General features: G+C 36.8%; 1 protein-coding gene across 1 annotated transcript; it reads right to left on the reverse strand.

Moving 5' to 3' along the window:
• Positions 1–34: 34 nt before the first annotated feature.
• On the reverse strand, positions 35–8047 carry LOC128209715 (homeobox protein OTX2-like). Its single transcript, XM_052913885.1, has 4 exons — positions 7689–8047; positions 5442–5684; positions 2894–3063; positions 35–1411 (listed from the first exon to the last, which is right to left on the reverse strand). The coding sequence occupies exons 1-4, from the start codon at positions 7846–7848 to the stop codon at positions 896–898; spliced, it is 1089 nt and encodes a 362-aa protein (XP_052769845.1). The 5' UTR covers positions 7849–8047; the 3' UTR covers positions 35–895.
• Between the last annotated feature and the right edge of the window lie 9206 nt (positions 8048–17253).

Genomic DNA, 17253 nt, shown 5'->3' on the forward strand with positions numbered 1-17253 from the left:
CAAAGCTTTTTGATGGCATTTATTACCAAATTTGTTCAATGCCGTGAACACGGAATATTTATCATAAATTTTGCTCATTTTGGCATTTGTGAGATTTCATGTTTTTCATGTTTTCTAAGAACATCATTTACACATTTTCATTACTGACCAAGTCACAAAACATGTACACATAAATTAACGCTTTAATACAGACTCTTAAAGCAGTGAAAACATGACTCATTAAAAACAACAGTGAATAAACATTTACAAAATATACACTTTGTACAAATTATCAATTTATAACTTTCCATCTATGTACTACAATCTCAATAATATCTGTAACAAATGACTGGATTTACTTTATAAAGGAACGCGTTATTTACACAAAACAACATAAAACAACATAACCAATGTAACAAGTATATTTTTGTTTTTGAAAAATCGAGAAAAAGTGCTTTTGAACAAAAGAATGCCATTTTTTGGAATGTTGAACGGAATGAAAATGGGAATGTACTTTCATTGAGTTATAAAGCTAAATAAGAACATGAATATTCTAATATCAAAGATGAAACATTTGAACACAAGAGTTTCCCCCAGGTGTAGTTCAGCTACGGTGTCGCCCTCTCCCTGACGACGTCAGGTTATCCTGATTGTCATGTCTGCCCCACCCCTCGATTCTCTCTGCCCCGATTACGGCAGGGGTTAGTAGTTCACATAATATAGACTACAGCACTTGTCAAATCCTGCGCGCACGGCGCTACCCTGGCTTCCATTACGTTGACGTCATTTCCGGTCTCCATGCAGTCGTAAACACTGATAATGGCCGCTCGACTCAGACGGCCAGCCAGCTCTGGCAGTGAAATAAATAATCACAACATGGATGTCAGTTTTACAATGTTCATAAGCGTCCTTATGGTTACAAAACTTGAAATTTCGGCCATGACGATGAGTCTTTGTATTCCAAGCAGTCGCCGGCTGAGGGCCGCGGGAGGCTCTGGGTGGCGGGGATTGAGGAGTATTGGTTAGAGTAAGAGTTGGACATGGTGTTGGCCTGGTTTGAGTGCATCACGGGCAGCTGCATTGGTGACAGGTAGTCCGAGTTCCCGTAATACGAGGAGGGTCCGTAGTTCTGGGAGTACCCAGAGTGCATGTTGCTCATCGGGTAACCTCCGGGCCGTTGCATGCAGCTATTCTGGTACATGAGGTCGTTGACGGGCGCTATAGACGCAGGACTCCAGATGGACGTCGGCGCGTTCATGCTGCCGTTCGTGATGGGGCTGGACGCTGTCGGTGGCTTAGTGTAACTTCCGGCGGGAGAGATGGAAGGAGGCGGCGGTGACTTGGCCTTCTTCGGGGTCGGCGATTTGTTGTTGTTCCCTTCCTTCGCCTTCTGCTGTTGACGACACTTAGCCCGGCGGTTCTTGAACCAAACCTGAAATCACACATGGGAAAATAATTTTGAATAAATTTGCCATTTCAAACATTCATTGATATTGAAATTATGTGCATTAGACCTGTAATGGATTGTTTGATATTGTTCACGGTTAGATTTCTTGATTTTATTCGTATCAAATGATGCTGCCAAGTTTTTAAATGATTTCTTTTCCTTCATATTAATTAACATATCAATAAAGTTTCCACCGTTTGCGTCACCATCCCAAAAGATCCCGACCTGTTTTGAAATTGAAATATCATTTATATCATATCGATCCATATTTCATATGAAAAATCAATTTTCTATGTCATTTCCCTTTCCATACAATAAATTTAACCTCCTATCGCGTGTACCGCGTGACTTTTGTGAAAATGTCGACTGGTGAAAACAACGCACCTGTTTTTATAGGTGGTTATTAAAAATGAATTAGGTCTATTGCTTGTTTAGACGACTCAGAAAATTAATTATAAAGGCAAAGGTGAAACAATCTAGAACTAATGCTTTTCATCTGCGTTTGCCATTTCTTTTTTCGTTTCCGCGTCTTAGAAATCATATTTGATAATAATTGGCACGAATATCACCACCCTAGTTCGGTAAATTGGCAATCTGTGTTGAACATGCGCCATGCAATAACATTGTTTTACTCTAGTTTGAAAAGATCGGAAGGACAGGCCATGTCAACTGAGACATTTCCTTCGTCTGCTTTTATTCGAATCTGCGAGTGTCGTCTGCTTTTAACATGTGTTTTGTGAACAAGCGTATGAACTCCATTCATTAGCACGTCATTTTTCTTTTTTCTATTGAGTAAGATTTCAATTCCAACACGGACACTGAAAAACCACCGTGCCTAATGGATTTCGGATTAAAACCTAGCTTTAATTTCCCGATATTTTTCATCTTAATTAATAGATAAAAGCAACAGAATATGACTCTGGATTAAAGCCGTCGATGCATGTACAAGACGTTATTATATGGTATCTAGAATTGTGATTTAGCAGCGACGTAAAAGAGATATGCTGACGTGAAACTAGATTTTAAAGTAAATCAGTTTTCTTCGTTTATTTGAGAGTCAAATATTTGCGGCCATGCCACGGGTTAATTAAATAGATGGGCAGACGACATTTTCCGTTTGGTCAGTCTTGAGGAAGCATTAATTTTACGCCCTTTCATGAGAAAACTTGAAGAAACTGATGTTTGTATTTCTTTTCTGCCGGACACTAGTTATATTTACCCGTTATATCAACAATTATAGTAAAATATCTCGAGGCAAAATCAGAAACGACTTTCTTAAAAGTCTTCCAATAATGGACATTCAAAATATTTTCTTTCCAAATACGCCTTGTTTCCATTACTCCCGCTTGTTATAAACATGTATTTAGTCTAAATTCAAGTATACAATGTCTCGAATATTTTTAATTAAATCACCATGATAACTTTAGATCTCATATTTATATCTGAATTATCTATACGCATATTTACCTGAACACGAGATTCTGGCAAGTTGATCTTGAGCGCTACTTCCTCGCGCATGAATATATCTGGGTATCTAGTTTTCTGGAACAGGGATTCCATAACGTCAAGCTGCGCGCGCGTAAAAGTAGTTCTCTCTCTCCGCTGCTTCCGGGGGTTGTTGGCCGCGTAAGGCGACACTGAAAAGAGGTAGACGGCACTTTACAAAAAGTCCTTCAATTGACCCTTTTGCTTTTAACTTGTTGTATAACGTGTTCATTATAGAACAGTTTTCGAATCGGAAATAATTATATATTATCATTTATCTAAAAAATACACACTAATAAGAAATACAGTACTAGTAGCCAGTGAAGTATAATCATATTGACTTTTGTTGTTATAATGAAAGTGGTGGTGCTATTGCTGCTGCTGTGTTGTCGATGATTTCGTCAACGTTACTTTAGTGCATGAAATGTACATGTATGAGCGTGGCAGACTGTCGGTTATCATTTACATCATAGACTTGTAATCCGCGAGTGCATGAACTTTTATTAACCTAAATACTCTTCAAAACGTTAAGTATTAATCAGGATTAATATTAGAAAACAACTTTAATCGCCTTACAACATAACAATTGTTAATTCTCCTACAAAACGGTAGTTTGAAAATATTGAAGTTAGCAACTATTATAATATATAATTTAGTATACTAGTATAGTTTGTGACACAAATGTTTATTTGTCTGATACACAATAGTTTAATACGTTTTTCATGGTGAAAATAATGACAACAACTGTTTACTGTTGACAAATACGGACTTATGATCGCCGCATTGCCATCTTGTATTGACCAAAGTAATAATATGTGTTTTATGCCCCCAGTGTTTATTCCTGGGAAGACATATCGATGCCGCTGTCCTTGTATCCTCACATCGGTGTCCTACAGTAATGTACACCTCTAACTTGACTGTTGTTGTATATCAAATAATAGCACTGGGCCATGAGCCTTCACAAATAAAATGAAAATCAGTAAATTGTCGATACAAAACAGAAAATGGCCTATAAAATATGCAATAGCATGTCATTGCTCGGTGTATGAAAAATAGTTGATTTGTTGGGTATGCACGTTGAATAGCGCTCATTGAAGGCGGCCGGTATGGAATGCTGGGTAATGGCGTGACGGGGAGGGGGAACGTGACCGCGTCAATGGCCGCACAAGTGGAAAACATGATTTATTCACGAGATGCAGTTTTCTGTGTTCACCTCGTAGTTAACTCCTAGTTTCACATGTTATCATTGTTCAGGAAGACTTATATCTGTTTCTCTGTGAAGACAAGTTTCATTTCTTCACTTTCCTATGAAGTATTCTCAGAAGAAATGTCCATTGTTTCGCATTCTTATTTATGGTGATTTCTATTCCCACCTTTTAAGAGAGAGAATGTTTTTAAGAATGAATTTTTGGCGTTAAACCAACACTGAACGGGGCTGAATGGGAATCTTCAAAGCAAATGTCGTCTGCGGAGTAACATTTTACGTCTGCTAATGTGAGTTTGACACATTAATGGTCCACAAATTTATTTATGTTCGTTATTCTCCAGAAAGGAAAGAACCGAGGTCGAGCCCACGGTGGTCGAAAAACGCCATTTAGGATTTTTTAACAGTAAACGGAAACGAGCATGTTTGAATTTCTATCATTTCCATATTTAAATTTGCATCTTTTATCGTCATTCATAAAATGAGATGTTAGAATTTTATTATCGAACTGTGGTTTCGCCATACGCTTCATTTACCAGCTTGATATAAAATGTAAATAGTAAAATGAAAATGGGTTTTGAAGGGAAAGGAGCTGATGTTATTTCTATTAGCATGGTAATCTCTGTCACCGACCAACATCCGCGGGCGGCCGTGCAGCTTGAGAGGATACCGGAGAAACCGCATTTTACACACCGGGCTCTAGGTATACCACTCTTCCTCACATTTGAGCACAGCGATTTTTAATTAAGCCGCATAATAAACGAACTATGTACACTAGGTGGGTGACATGATTATTAAATATACAATTTGTTTGGGAGGACTCCCCGAATGAGTTCACCAAACCCTCTTTCAAAAGTGTGTGTGCGCCCTGACGGGTTTATTCTGCTGTTTTGTAGAAGTGCGGTGGGTCCTGAATTCGAGTCGCGGCCGGGAGCGCTCGGGTGTGTGGCATCGGGCTACAGTAACGCAGTCTACGTGCGATCACCGTCGTGCCGGAGGAATATCAAACGAATTTAAATGTAGGCCTACATTATTGATCATCATGTCACATTTCTAGTTGTCATATATTCCAGCATACAGGACATGGACATTGCGGGTGATCTGAACAGCTTTTAGCAGAATATATCCACGCGAAAACGAGATCTTGGCTGTTTAAGAGAATAGAGAAAATGAGAGAAACTGTTTTATTTTCTCCACGTGTATTATCTATATTATAGTATCCCCCCCCCCTGTTATAGTGTTGCTGATAAAGGTAACAATAATGCCGGTGGTGTCAACACTGATTGTAGCTGCTAGCGATATTATGAACGGTTTTCGTGTACTCACCCTGGTAACCCATACTGTGGTGCATCATGTCGACGCTTGGGCCAGAGAGGCTGATGCCGTTGACGCTGTACGGACCCTTGGAGCTGACGGGCGGGTAGGCCATTGACGTCATATCCGGGTGAGGTATGTGGTGCTGGAGCGGCAGGGTGTCTACCGGGGATGGGTATGCTTCAGGTTTTAGGTACTCGGCTTTCACGTACTCTTGCTTGGAGTAAGGGGATTCTTGCAGGCCGATTCCCGTGTCTAAAATGTTATAACATGGACAGTTTTATTTATGAATATCAAGAATGCAAAGAAAATTATGTCATGAAATATAATGAAGCATTCTTTTATTGGTGTATGTGTTCATTTCAAAATATAAAATAAAAAAGGTTTTATAATTTGATAGACGATTCACGGTTAATAATACTGCCTACTTATTTTATAGCAGATGAAAAAAATAAGGAAATGTTTTACACTTAACAGCTTATTCGGTTAAGGCTGTTTGTAGCTACACTATGGTGACAAAAAGAGCAACTCTAAAAGCTTTAAAATAAACATCGCGTCAAACTTGATCAAGAGAAAATGCCTGTTTTGAGTACTAAGTAAACAGTCAAGAAAGTGCGAATACTTCATATTTTTTTGTATTTTCTGCATTCAGGGATTGTTTTGACTGTTCATTCTCCGCATGTTAGCGGCTCTTCCCGGACAGAGTGGAAAACAATACAGGTGTAAAACAAGCGCCTGCTGACAGAGATGACACCGACACGGCCAAACAATGATCGCCGTATTTCAGGCATGTTTGAGCAATGCTGAAAGTGCTTCAAGCAAATTACGGAATCGCCTAAAAATGTCACTGAATTTGTGTTGCTATTTTAAATATGTCTTTCTTTGTATCTAAAATAAAGAATATACAAAATAACATGGAAAAATGTTATCCATTATCCTATATTTATTATAATTATATTACTATAATTATCTTATTATCATTACTATAATATTTGTTTTATCATTATTATTTGTTTTATTATTATTATAATTATTATTGTTATTATTATTATTATTATTATTATTATTATTATTATTATTATTAATACAAATAATTATTCATTATTATTATTATTATTTGTATTCGTAAGATTATTATATTATATCATGTTATATAATATTGTATTATCATATATTATATTATATTATATTATATTATATTATATTATATTATATTATATTATATTATATTACTTTATTTTGTTCATCATTAGAATTATTTTAAAGGGTAAATGCAGAAAATTCATCATCTTTTCAACAATTGTCATAATTTGACAGAAGGAACCTGTGTTTTTCTTTGATCTGTGCAGTCCTAATTATTAAATTAATTAAGCGATGAGTTCTGAATTGCTGGTCTGGCTGCAATTTTCCATTTCGCCGGAGATAATGGAATGATTCATATGATAATGCTATTTTTCTTGCTTTTCACGGCGAAATCAACTGGAAACAGTAGCGATGGTTTGTGATTCTGTAGCGTACTGGCCAGCATTTATTCGCTTTAAATATATTTATTTTAGCTGATGTCATGTTATTGTATTTATTTTCAATAGGCAATTATTTTACGTTCTTTATTTTATATAAATTGTTCTTCCTAAGAGAAACAAATCAGTTAAAACAAGACGGTAAACAAAATCGAGTGTGACGGACAAGAGACATGTTTTGTTTTAAATTGTTGACTTATCCATAAAACCCTCACTTTTAAATCCTGGTTATTTGGAGGTTTTTTTTTACAGTCTAAGAGATCCTTGATAAAATATTTGCTTTCGATTTAAAGAAATCTTCTTCAGACCAAATGTGCTAAACTGCTTTTAAATTATCCTTCTAAATTTCGTGAGTAATCTTAAGAACAAATAAAATAAAGCTGATTATGGGGCTTAAGCTGATGTTAATATACCTTAAAATAAGCTTATCTCTTAAGAGTTACTGTATTTTGAATGCAACTGTTCGTATCATTTGTTAACAGGAATGAAGTATTGTTTGTAGTACATTCATTCTAGAAATATGTTGTTGTTGTTATTATTACAATTACTACATACACCGATATCTATAGCTGTCCTTACATGAAGTTAGTTAAACAATGTTATAATGAGGGGAAGAATAAATAAAACGATTATCCCAATATAATGCAAAGAATATTACATTGAATGTACTTTTATAAGAAATATTGTTATAAATGAGAATCAATTTGTAAACAAATGCAGGTTGTTGTGTTTAACTGACCTGGGCTGGATGCGGGCGACTTGTCACAGGGATGCAGCGCCTCGCTCGAGGTGTCTGTACGGTCCGCAGCCTCGTCTGAAGATGATAACATTTGTTGATTATACATGTACCCTAACATGGCCTCGTCACTTCCGCCGCGAGATTCTGTATCCAGCATCATTTATTTCGGCACTTTCGGATCCAACAATTAAATAATTCTCGTGAATGTGTTAATCCTTGATCGCCGATGTCTGTTTTTCTTTCTTTTTTTTTCAATTTTCGATCACAGTGTGTCCTATCTTTTTTGAAAAAGTTAAAGGTTCAAAGTATGATTTTAATTCCAATGGTATTAAAGTAAGATTTTAACTCGACTGTATCTACTCTAAATCCGACCGTTTATGTTAATCCAACACGTGGTCATATGTTTACATAGGTTAATCTTCAGGTAAAACATTACATTGCGCATGCGTAATGATACTTGTAAAATTAAGCCACGCCTTCGCTCCGCCCACCATTCTTTGATTGTACATGTTTTGTTCTGAACAAGGTGTTACTCGTTACGTTCAAGTCTTTAAAGTGAAATTATGTTAAATGTTATCAAACCTTTCTTGTATTTTTTACACTTGAAGTACATGGGGGAAAAAACCTTTAATTTTTCAGGAAATGTCAGTGAAATAAATTAAATACATGTACTATTTTCGTTTAAAACGAGATGGGGGAAAATAGTTATTTTCTATTCTTATGATTTTTATGTCCGTTTGATTTCGGCAAACGGCTCCATTTCTAAATGGGTATATCACTTCAAACAGTTGAATGGGAATATTTACCCTAATATCAATATCCAAACCATGTCACGAAAGTGTATTTGTTTTATAATGTTAGTTTAACGAGAGCCCATGTTTGGGAAATTACAAATCTTGTCCAAATTAAGTTGTATGTGGTCATATTGCTAGATCGATCTTCGCTAGTAAAACAAATGTTCTGGCTTAGTCATGATGTGCTTCATGTTCGATTTTATAATAAACACAACGTCAAATCTGAATCCCATTTATTTTTAAAGTGAAAACAAAATTTAAAAAAGCCAATTTTATTTCACTTTGACGCACACCTGCATTTGGTTGATAGGTTTAACTTTCCATGAGATTTACCAATTAAAGGCGCACATTTTTAATAGTATTTTACCAAGTATAGATAATGTTTCATCGTTCTCAAGACTCTGAGAAAAATCAGATTTCTATGTTTAAATGTCTGGGTAAATATTGGAAGAGATGGCTTTTCCCCGTGTCAACCTTGCCTTCGTCAACATTGGACAGAAATTGAACTAAGTGACACATTTGTTGCAAGATTTGGCAAAATAAATACAAACAATCCCACATTAGCCCATCGATGAACACTTAGGACCCTCTATGGTTGCCGGATGTGATGAACAGCGACCTTGAACTTGTGGGCCAAATCACAGTTTCATTTGCTGGTACAAGTTTATGGTGACCCGGTAAAATTACATAGCGTGTCCTTAAATGATCATAGTTATTGCAAAATTAATTGACCGACAACAAATTTGTAATCGTTTTGAGAGCCCTGGCTGTTTGTTCAAGTCCTTGCTCATATACACAGACGAGATAAGGGAGCGATTGTTTCAAGCAGGATGACATAACGCGTATCCTGGACCACAGAACAACTGGGCTTCTTTTGGGTGCCTCTAGACCAACTAGAGCCCGTTATTATCACTATCTAGCACACATAAACAATACAAAATCAATAAAATGATTTTTGATAGCAAACCTCATATTTATCATAATATGGTCGTGTAATATTGCGTGAAATGTAAGATAAATTAATTAGAAGCCCGTCCACCCCAGTGTCAACCTAAGGAATTTCGGGCTATTTAAGCACGTCCTATTTATCTACATTTGTATACATGTACACTCCTTGTGTGGATATAGGCAACTTAATTGGAATCCAACAAAGTTCTATCTGGGTCTCAACAGTAATAATGGAATGATATTTCAACCCAGCTTTGGCACTAAATGCTAGGGTTTATTCCCGGTTACATATGTCCAGCCGCTTGATGATCTTGCTATGTTTACAGAAAATATGAATAATACGGATTTCTTATAGGTATGAACTTGTACCGGCCAACTTCGACAGAAATGGGCACACCATTGAATATTTTGTTTTTATAATGTGAACCTTATTTTTATGGCGCCCAGCGGGAAGTTATGTATGATCTCAGACCCAACCAAAACATTTGAGTCTTTCATGTCGCGAACACCGATTATATTCACATAATAAGCAAACTTCTCATTAAATTTTTCGTCGCACAGGTGCGAAACCAGTTTATAAAAATATTGTCAATGTACAAGGGTACCTGTTACAGATAAAATACATATCAGAAATGTGTTATTTCCAGGTATACATGTATAATCGCAATCAGAACGTCAAAAATGACATATCCATGTAAGATGGAAAGATACATGTGAACGTACTAGGCATTATGTGCTCAGTCATCACATTCAGATTAGTATATATATATTATATTCAACAAAGTCGTGTAAGTGGACGGATGAACGACAATACCTGTAGCGGCGCAGTCTTCCACATATCCCTCATCCTTAAGATCCATGTTTGCCTCGGCGAGCACAGAACTTAGTGGAGTCTGCTCGGGCATGCTCAGTTTCAGTCGCATTAATCAAATATATATTTTAATATATATTCCAAGTACAAACTAATGTTTGCGTAGGCACTGTGATATTATGTTTACTCGCCCGATGTATTGTGCACATGTATACACACTATGACTGCTCGGACTATGCCGGGTTGTGGTCAATTTGTACCGTTATAATAACACTGTGATCTTGCGATATCAAAACCTTTTTCACGATAATTTTCAATTTCAATGACAATTAATTAGGAGTCGCTTCTTTTATTTACCGTAATCGAAACGAAATTTGTAAAAGCAATGGTGCCGTTCTATTCAAAACGATTTGAAAAGGTTTTATTTGCCTGGTCCTTTCGCGCAGTGACCGACAATTTATTGGTATAGTAATTGGAATATTTTATCTATTGTCAGTGATGAAATAATGTGAAAATGATACTTTTATATTTTATAGTCTTTTTATTTAATTATGTCACTTGAATTTTGGGGAGAAAAACGGCAACTAAAAGTTTCGTTAATTAGAACAAATTATGCACAAAAATAAGTTATATCAACAGTAATTTTAGAACAAGCACGACGTCATTTACTATTACTGAAATAATTATACTGGATCTCAATAAATCAAATACTAAATTATTCTGTATTAAAATCAAATAAGATTATAAATAAATAGGATATCAGAGTATTTAAAGTTTTGATAACATTATAGAGTCATAATGCAGTTCCTAATCTAATAATTAAAGATGAATACGATCTTACCTCACAGATATGTGATTTATGGCCTTCTTCTTATCTTCTCTAATGAGCTTCCGCTAATCCGAGCACTCAATATGTAAAAGTCAGTTCAAACCATTTAACCGTGTATTTATTAAGTATTTTCAGCGTTTTGTTTAATACTGCTAATCCGTTGATCGTCTTAGACTTTGCTTCTAGAACGAAGATCCTGGGAATATTCTATGGAGAATTACAAGAGACTACGAAGAAAAGCTTAAATCAGTAAAAGTAAGCTTATGTCTTCAAAAATGTTACTACGGTTTTGATAGATTGTTGTATGGTTTAAAGCTTGTAAGTACGGAAGAATAAATATTCAGTCCCTCCTCTTCAGGCTGCCGTCAGCCAATCGTGGCGCGCCGCTGCGGCTGCTCGCGCTGGACGAATGACAGTGCCTAGCTTGGAAATCGATGATGAATTTATAATATCTGTGAACAATATTCCTATTTTCTCTGAATTTCCTGTTTCCTTGAAATGAACTAAGTCTCAATAGTTACAATTGCAAGATCTCTGTTTTCTTTACCCCGAATTAGTTAATGTAAATATTCGATACACAAGGCGTGTAATCCACTTATAAGAATTATCTTTAAATGATGTTAATATTTTTATCCGATTTAAAGATGGTTGTTTTACATATTAATACAGCAGTTAAACCAGCATTTTATAAATCAGTATTAAATCACTTTTGATAACTTTACACTTGGAGAGCAAAGAGAGATCAGTTTGGTTTAAAGTAAAGACGATTGAGAAGCTTTAAGATTTTAATAAATCAAATAAATATGTTTAGAAGATTTTCTCCTAATATATAAAGCTAATTTAGCCCCATTCCGTCAAATTCATTTTAACGATGTTAAGACATAGTTCTTCCGGATATTTGCTTGTGTGCTCTTTTCTTCTTTTTTGGAAATACAATTTAATTTTTGCCAACTGAGGATAATTTACTGTGAGGTCATGTCTCATCCTCTGTTTAAAGAGAACAGGATAAACTCTGTATTATAATTTTTATTCTGTATATATATTTTTTTCAGACGTTTGTCAGTGTCCTTAGCGATCTTAGGTTTGTGAATATATTGTTTCGTAGATTCTTGCCGTCTTATTATTTAACAACGTCTACGTAATTTATACTTCGTTTTTAAGTGCCGTCACTTTAAAAACAAAACCGTTGACGCTAATGCAGAACATTAGGACATTCCAACATCTGATTAACCATAGAGAATTACACCTTTGGGAAAAGACAAACTCACTCACAACCAAATGTATGCATTTTGTCATCTTTCCCATGGATAGAAATTGAAATAAATTAAAACACTAATTCTCCGCACGTCACTATCCTGACGTTAGTTTAAAGACGGACATTCTTAAAACTGAAAGTGAAGTGGAATTAACATAATAATGGTGCCCGTGATTTCAATTTCCTCTCGAAAATGGCTTTCTAGAGGCGGACGGGATCGTTTTAGGGGCTGTTGGCCCTATCCAATCTGGAAAGGTATTGTAGAAATTGTCAGCAAGTTACCTGAACAATGCGATGCATCAAAACGACGAAAGGATGGAACGCCCTGCGTTAATAGGCTGTTAAAATGCATCAAAGATCCTTGGACAAAGATCGTGCAGCGTGCAGAGTTTATTAGCAGATAATTACCATTAAATGCATTGCAGCATTCACCAGAGGTCCACTGTAGTATATAGGGGACGGGGATTTAATTTTCTTCACAGAAACCGTCATTTCCTTATTTCATGCAACACTCGGCAAAGTGTGAATATATCATTATTCCAGGGCGTACCTGTTGCATATTCTTTGGGTAATGGGCAGTTTAGGACATGGCGTAACAATACAGCGGTACTGGTGGCACAATGCGTGATGACTTATTGATCTCCGATGCATTCGGCGGTTCATCAAACGTCCTCAAGTTGACAAATTAATTATTAGTGTATTGAAAATTTTGTCACGTGTCCCTTGTACCGACAAAGAAGAGTATATCGCGTTGTGAAGTAATCTAAATTAACAAAAGCGAAGACAAACTGCTTGCCCGCTACTCTGCAGTTTTTCCCCTACATAGTATATTCTCGGAAAGGTCAATGCCGACGGTTTGTGTAGCCATCAGGAGGTTGAGCACAGCTTCCACGTCCAAGATTGCTCAAACATGTTTTCCACCGCCGACATAGCTACCATCAGGGAGCGCGTGGCTTCATGCATAGATCGAATAGATGTTACTAATTAGGGCTGATTGCTTATTCAAAGTGTTGAAAAACAAATCAACAATCTGATTTGGTAAATAGGTGTCGAAATGGAAACCATTGTTGTTTGTTGTTCACCGGTTCGCGCCTCCTTTGGAGGAAAGGGGCAAAGAATTTGAAGATGTATCGAAAATTGCCCGAGACCAATACTAGAAATAAAATATTTGTTTTCTTATAATACAAAATGCCAATTAAGCTTTGGAATATTTGGCGACACTATTTTAATTGAATAATTATGTTTCTTCTTTACTACCCACGTTGTCTCGACTACCGTAAAGTATGCAAACTTTCAAAACGCTGTTTACTACAAAATATTTTTCATAAATACATTGACAGAATGCGAAGTAAAAACTGTCGAAAACGCCAATGAATTCAAGTTGTAACGAGACTTGCCGCACACGGTCTCCATAAAGTACCGGGCCCTACATGTTTCTTTGGTCGTCGGCGGATTAACGGAATAACTCCGGCGGATTAATACTTGGATTATTGGGATTATCGCAGAGTTTGGCACAATTGCAATGTTGTTTTGCCAAAAAATACTTTTGAAATTATGAAATATGAAATAATCTCATAAGCGGTTTACTGCCACATGCTATGGTCATTATGGGCAGTTAGTTATGTTGCGTTCAAATCTTTGTGTAACAATCAAAAACATATCATTAGCCGAATGGGACGAAACTTGTCAAACACGTTTGGACGTCGACAAAGAACGTAATAGTTCCATATTGATCGATTGTTCCACATGTGCAAAAGGATTACTACATCTTTGAAAACAAAATATACACGTAAGCTTCTAACTATCGGCCAGTTTGTTTGCCAGTGTTTCCAAGGGTCTTTCACAATGTTTGACCGCTTATACTTACGGCCTCCTCCCCCATCTCTGCTAGCGTCCTTGCCGCACCTGAGAAGGCTTAACCTTATCACCAAGATAGCGCTTAAAAACACATGTCTTTAGAAGTCATTAACATCTATATCTTCGTCTAATTTTAATCCTGGATAAGGACCTCGTCGTTAAAGATGTTGTATTAACAATTATTGTAACACATTACGATGTGAGACAAAAAGAACCCATTTATTGGCTTGGTCAACGGTCTGTGGTCAGCGGTCTGTCATCGCAGGAAAAGAAAAACTCTGTTTGATACACCGAAGGGTTAGGCAGAGAAAAAGGAATGTCTCCAATGGATTCGCACATACATGCACATGTATCTTAATTTAAAGAACTGGTATGGTTCATTATGAGCAGATCACAGAGAACCATTCTAAAAATTAAAGCAAATCTGTGTAAATCGACGATTTCTTGAACAGTAAGGGCTAATAATATGTCTGAAATCAACGGTGTTTCACTTCATTAGAGCTCTGATTCTCCATGAACTTTCCTACGGGAAGACATGAGTGCAGCTTCTGTGTTTCTGCGCAACTGAGTATGTTTTTGTCTGCGCACCTGACCATAATTAATTAATGTATCGAACATGGCGTCAAGAGATATTTAATAACATATTTACAGTTTATTTTTGCCGTTATCTAATAACTTAATTCCACAGAAGATCAAACATTGCGGCGTAAACCGGTGACAAAATCTCCGATAATTTGTTTCCTCAGAAATAATCATAATTCAGCCATAATCTGTTTCCAAATATGACAATATTGACCGAGGATGAAGTTCCACGAAAGAGGCGCATCTCCGCCAATATGCTTCCCCTCAAATCTGCCTCATCACATCTTTGTTTAGATGGCTGAAGGGTTTTCCCAGAGCACTTGAAACTCATTCAAACCACACGCTGATTTTTCAATTTTCTAGGATTTCTTGCGATTCCAGACCATCTGTGGTAGAGGATCTTCGCTCGTGCGATTCCACTCTGATCACGTGACCCGGCGACCAGGGGTCAAGTCTGGGGCTCCGGAGTCAAGCCCGGGGGTTAGGGAGAGCACAGGCAGATGCACACAATTGGCTGTCTGCTTATAAGCACTGATTAGTGAAATAATGTCCTGATTTTGAAGTGGCTTAAACACCGTTTAAGATGAGTTAGAATCATTTATTTGTTTACATTTTGTATTTAACTCTTTGACTGGGACTTGCATTAATTCAGAACAGCACGTGCTTTTTCTTCAAAAGACAAAAATGTAAATGAAAAGGATACGGAGACATTTCAGGGACTTATACATTGAATTCAACATTATATTTATGTCCATCTATTTACATGTCGGAAAGGGAAATGTTCAAGTTAGCTCGCTGCTTTCCTCTCCAACGACCATCTTCAATAAACGTATACATTGGCTTCTTTATTCATGCTTTTTCCAAATGATTTCAATGAACACTCAAGCAAAGTCATTACTTTTACTTCTAATGCAAATGAGATTCATTCCATGTAAGGTTACGCCATATTAATGGAATGTACGGCCACCGTTCACAGATTTACCGGGTTTTAGAAGAGAAATATATTTTGCAGGGCGATGACATTGGAAGGAGTGAAAAATGAACAATGTCGCTTTATATACATACAGATATGTAGTTCCTAATCGAATGTGTTTTTACACGTACGGCTGTATAGGTAATCAATGCTTATTTTAATTATGTAAGGTTACTTTGGGGAGGTGTCTGTAGATCACCCCCGGCTAGCGGAGGGTGTGCAGGCAGGTCCGGGCCGCTCCGCCTCAGTCGGCGTAGTGTAACGAGCGTTACACACACAGGACACGCTACGTTGAGTTGCAGACCAACAGTTTTATTAAAAAATCTTTAGGGTGATTATTTTTTAAACAGTAGTATTTATTAACATGCAGATACTCTGTATTGTCCACAAAATACAAATTATATGGTCAAAACATCGGTAAGTCCCATCTATATGAATGCAATTTATCAATGAATATGGTTCTGTCTCATTAAAACTGTTTGCTACTCTATATCGTCATCTGTATCCATCTGCTGAAACATTCATCCTCTGTATCCATCTGCTGAAACATTCGTCCTCTGTATCCATCTGCTGAAACATTCGTCCTCTGTATCTATCTGCTGAAACATTCATCCTCTGTATCCATCTGCTGAAACATTCGTCCTCTGTATCCATCTGCTGAAACATTCATCCTCTGTATTCATCTGCTGAAACATTCGTCCTCTGTATCCATCTGCTGAAACATTCGTCCTCTGTATCTATCTGCTGAAACATTCATCCTATGTATCCATCTCCTGAAACATTCATCCTCTGTATCCATCTGCTGAAACATTCATCCTCTGTATCCATCTGTATACACATGCTGAAGAATACCTAATCTGTATCTACCTGCTGAAGAATACGTAATCTTTATCCACCTGCTGAAGAATACGTCATTTGTATCCATCTGCTGAAGATTAAATCACTGTATCTATGTGTTGAAGAATACGTAATCTGTATCCACCTGCCGAAGAATACCTCATATGTCATAGTTAATATTTTTGTCTGCCTGTCTGACCTGCTGAAGAATACGTCAAATGTATCCACCTGCAGAAGATTACATAATGTCTATCCATCTGCTAAATAATACGTTTTCTGTATCCACCTGCTGACGAATACGAACCACCCTTGATGAGCAAATAATATCATAAGATTTGAATTTAACATATGCTATGCAGTGTATTGTTTTACCACAAGCCATTGAAAAAGCACAATCTTGTTTTGTACACCCACGTTACAGTAAACAAGGTTTAGAAAGCCGCTCGATTGTGGGCTAGCACCTTGGACCTTCCGGAGCGCAGTCGAGAAACTTTAGGACAACGTTGTATGATTACGTTTAACGCGTGAAGTATCACTGCTTTTAAGAGCTTTGGGATAAAGCATAAATCCAAACGTAATTACACATTTCGTTCAAGGCTACTGACGAGTATGCCTGGTTTTGTATATTGAGACATTCTGTTTCATTACTACCAAGTTGAAGTGTTTGAATTACGTGTTT

The sequence above is a fragment of the Mya arenaria genome, chromosome 11, assembly GCF_026914265.1.
Source record: "Mya arenaria isolate MELC-2E11 chromosome 11, ASM2691426v1".
Classification (NCBI taxonomy): domain Eukaryota; kingdom Metazoa; phylum Mollusca; class Bivalvia; order Myida; family Myidae; genus Mya; species Mya arenaria.

Bases quoted from the DNA above. Each gene is read 5' to 3' on its own strand.
- LOC128209715 (XM_052913885.1), bottom strand. From the start codon at position 7,848: ATGATGCTGGATACAGAATCTCGCGGCGGAAGTGACGAGGCCATGTTA. The intron at 5,685-7,688 runs GTCAGTTAAACA...ATAACATTTTAG, and splicing joins GTCGCCCGCATCCAGCCCAG to ACACGGGAATCGGCCTGCAA. The intron at 1,412-2,893 runs GTAAATATGCGT...GTGTGATTTCAG, and splicing joins TGCCAGAATCTCGTGTTCAG to GTTTGGTTCAAGAACCGCCG.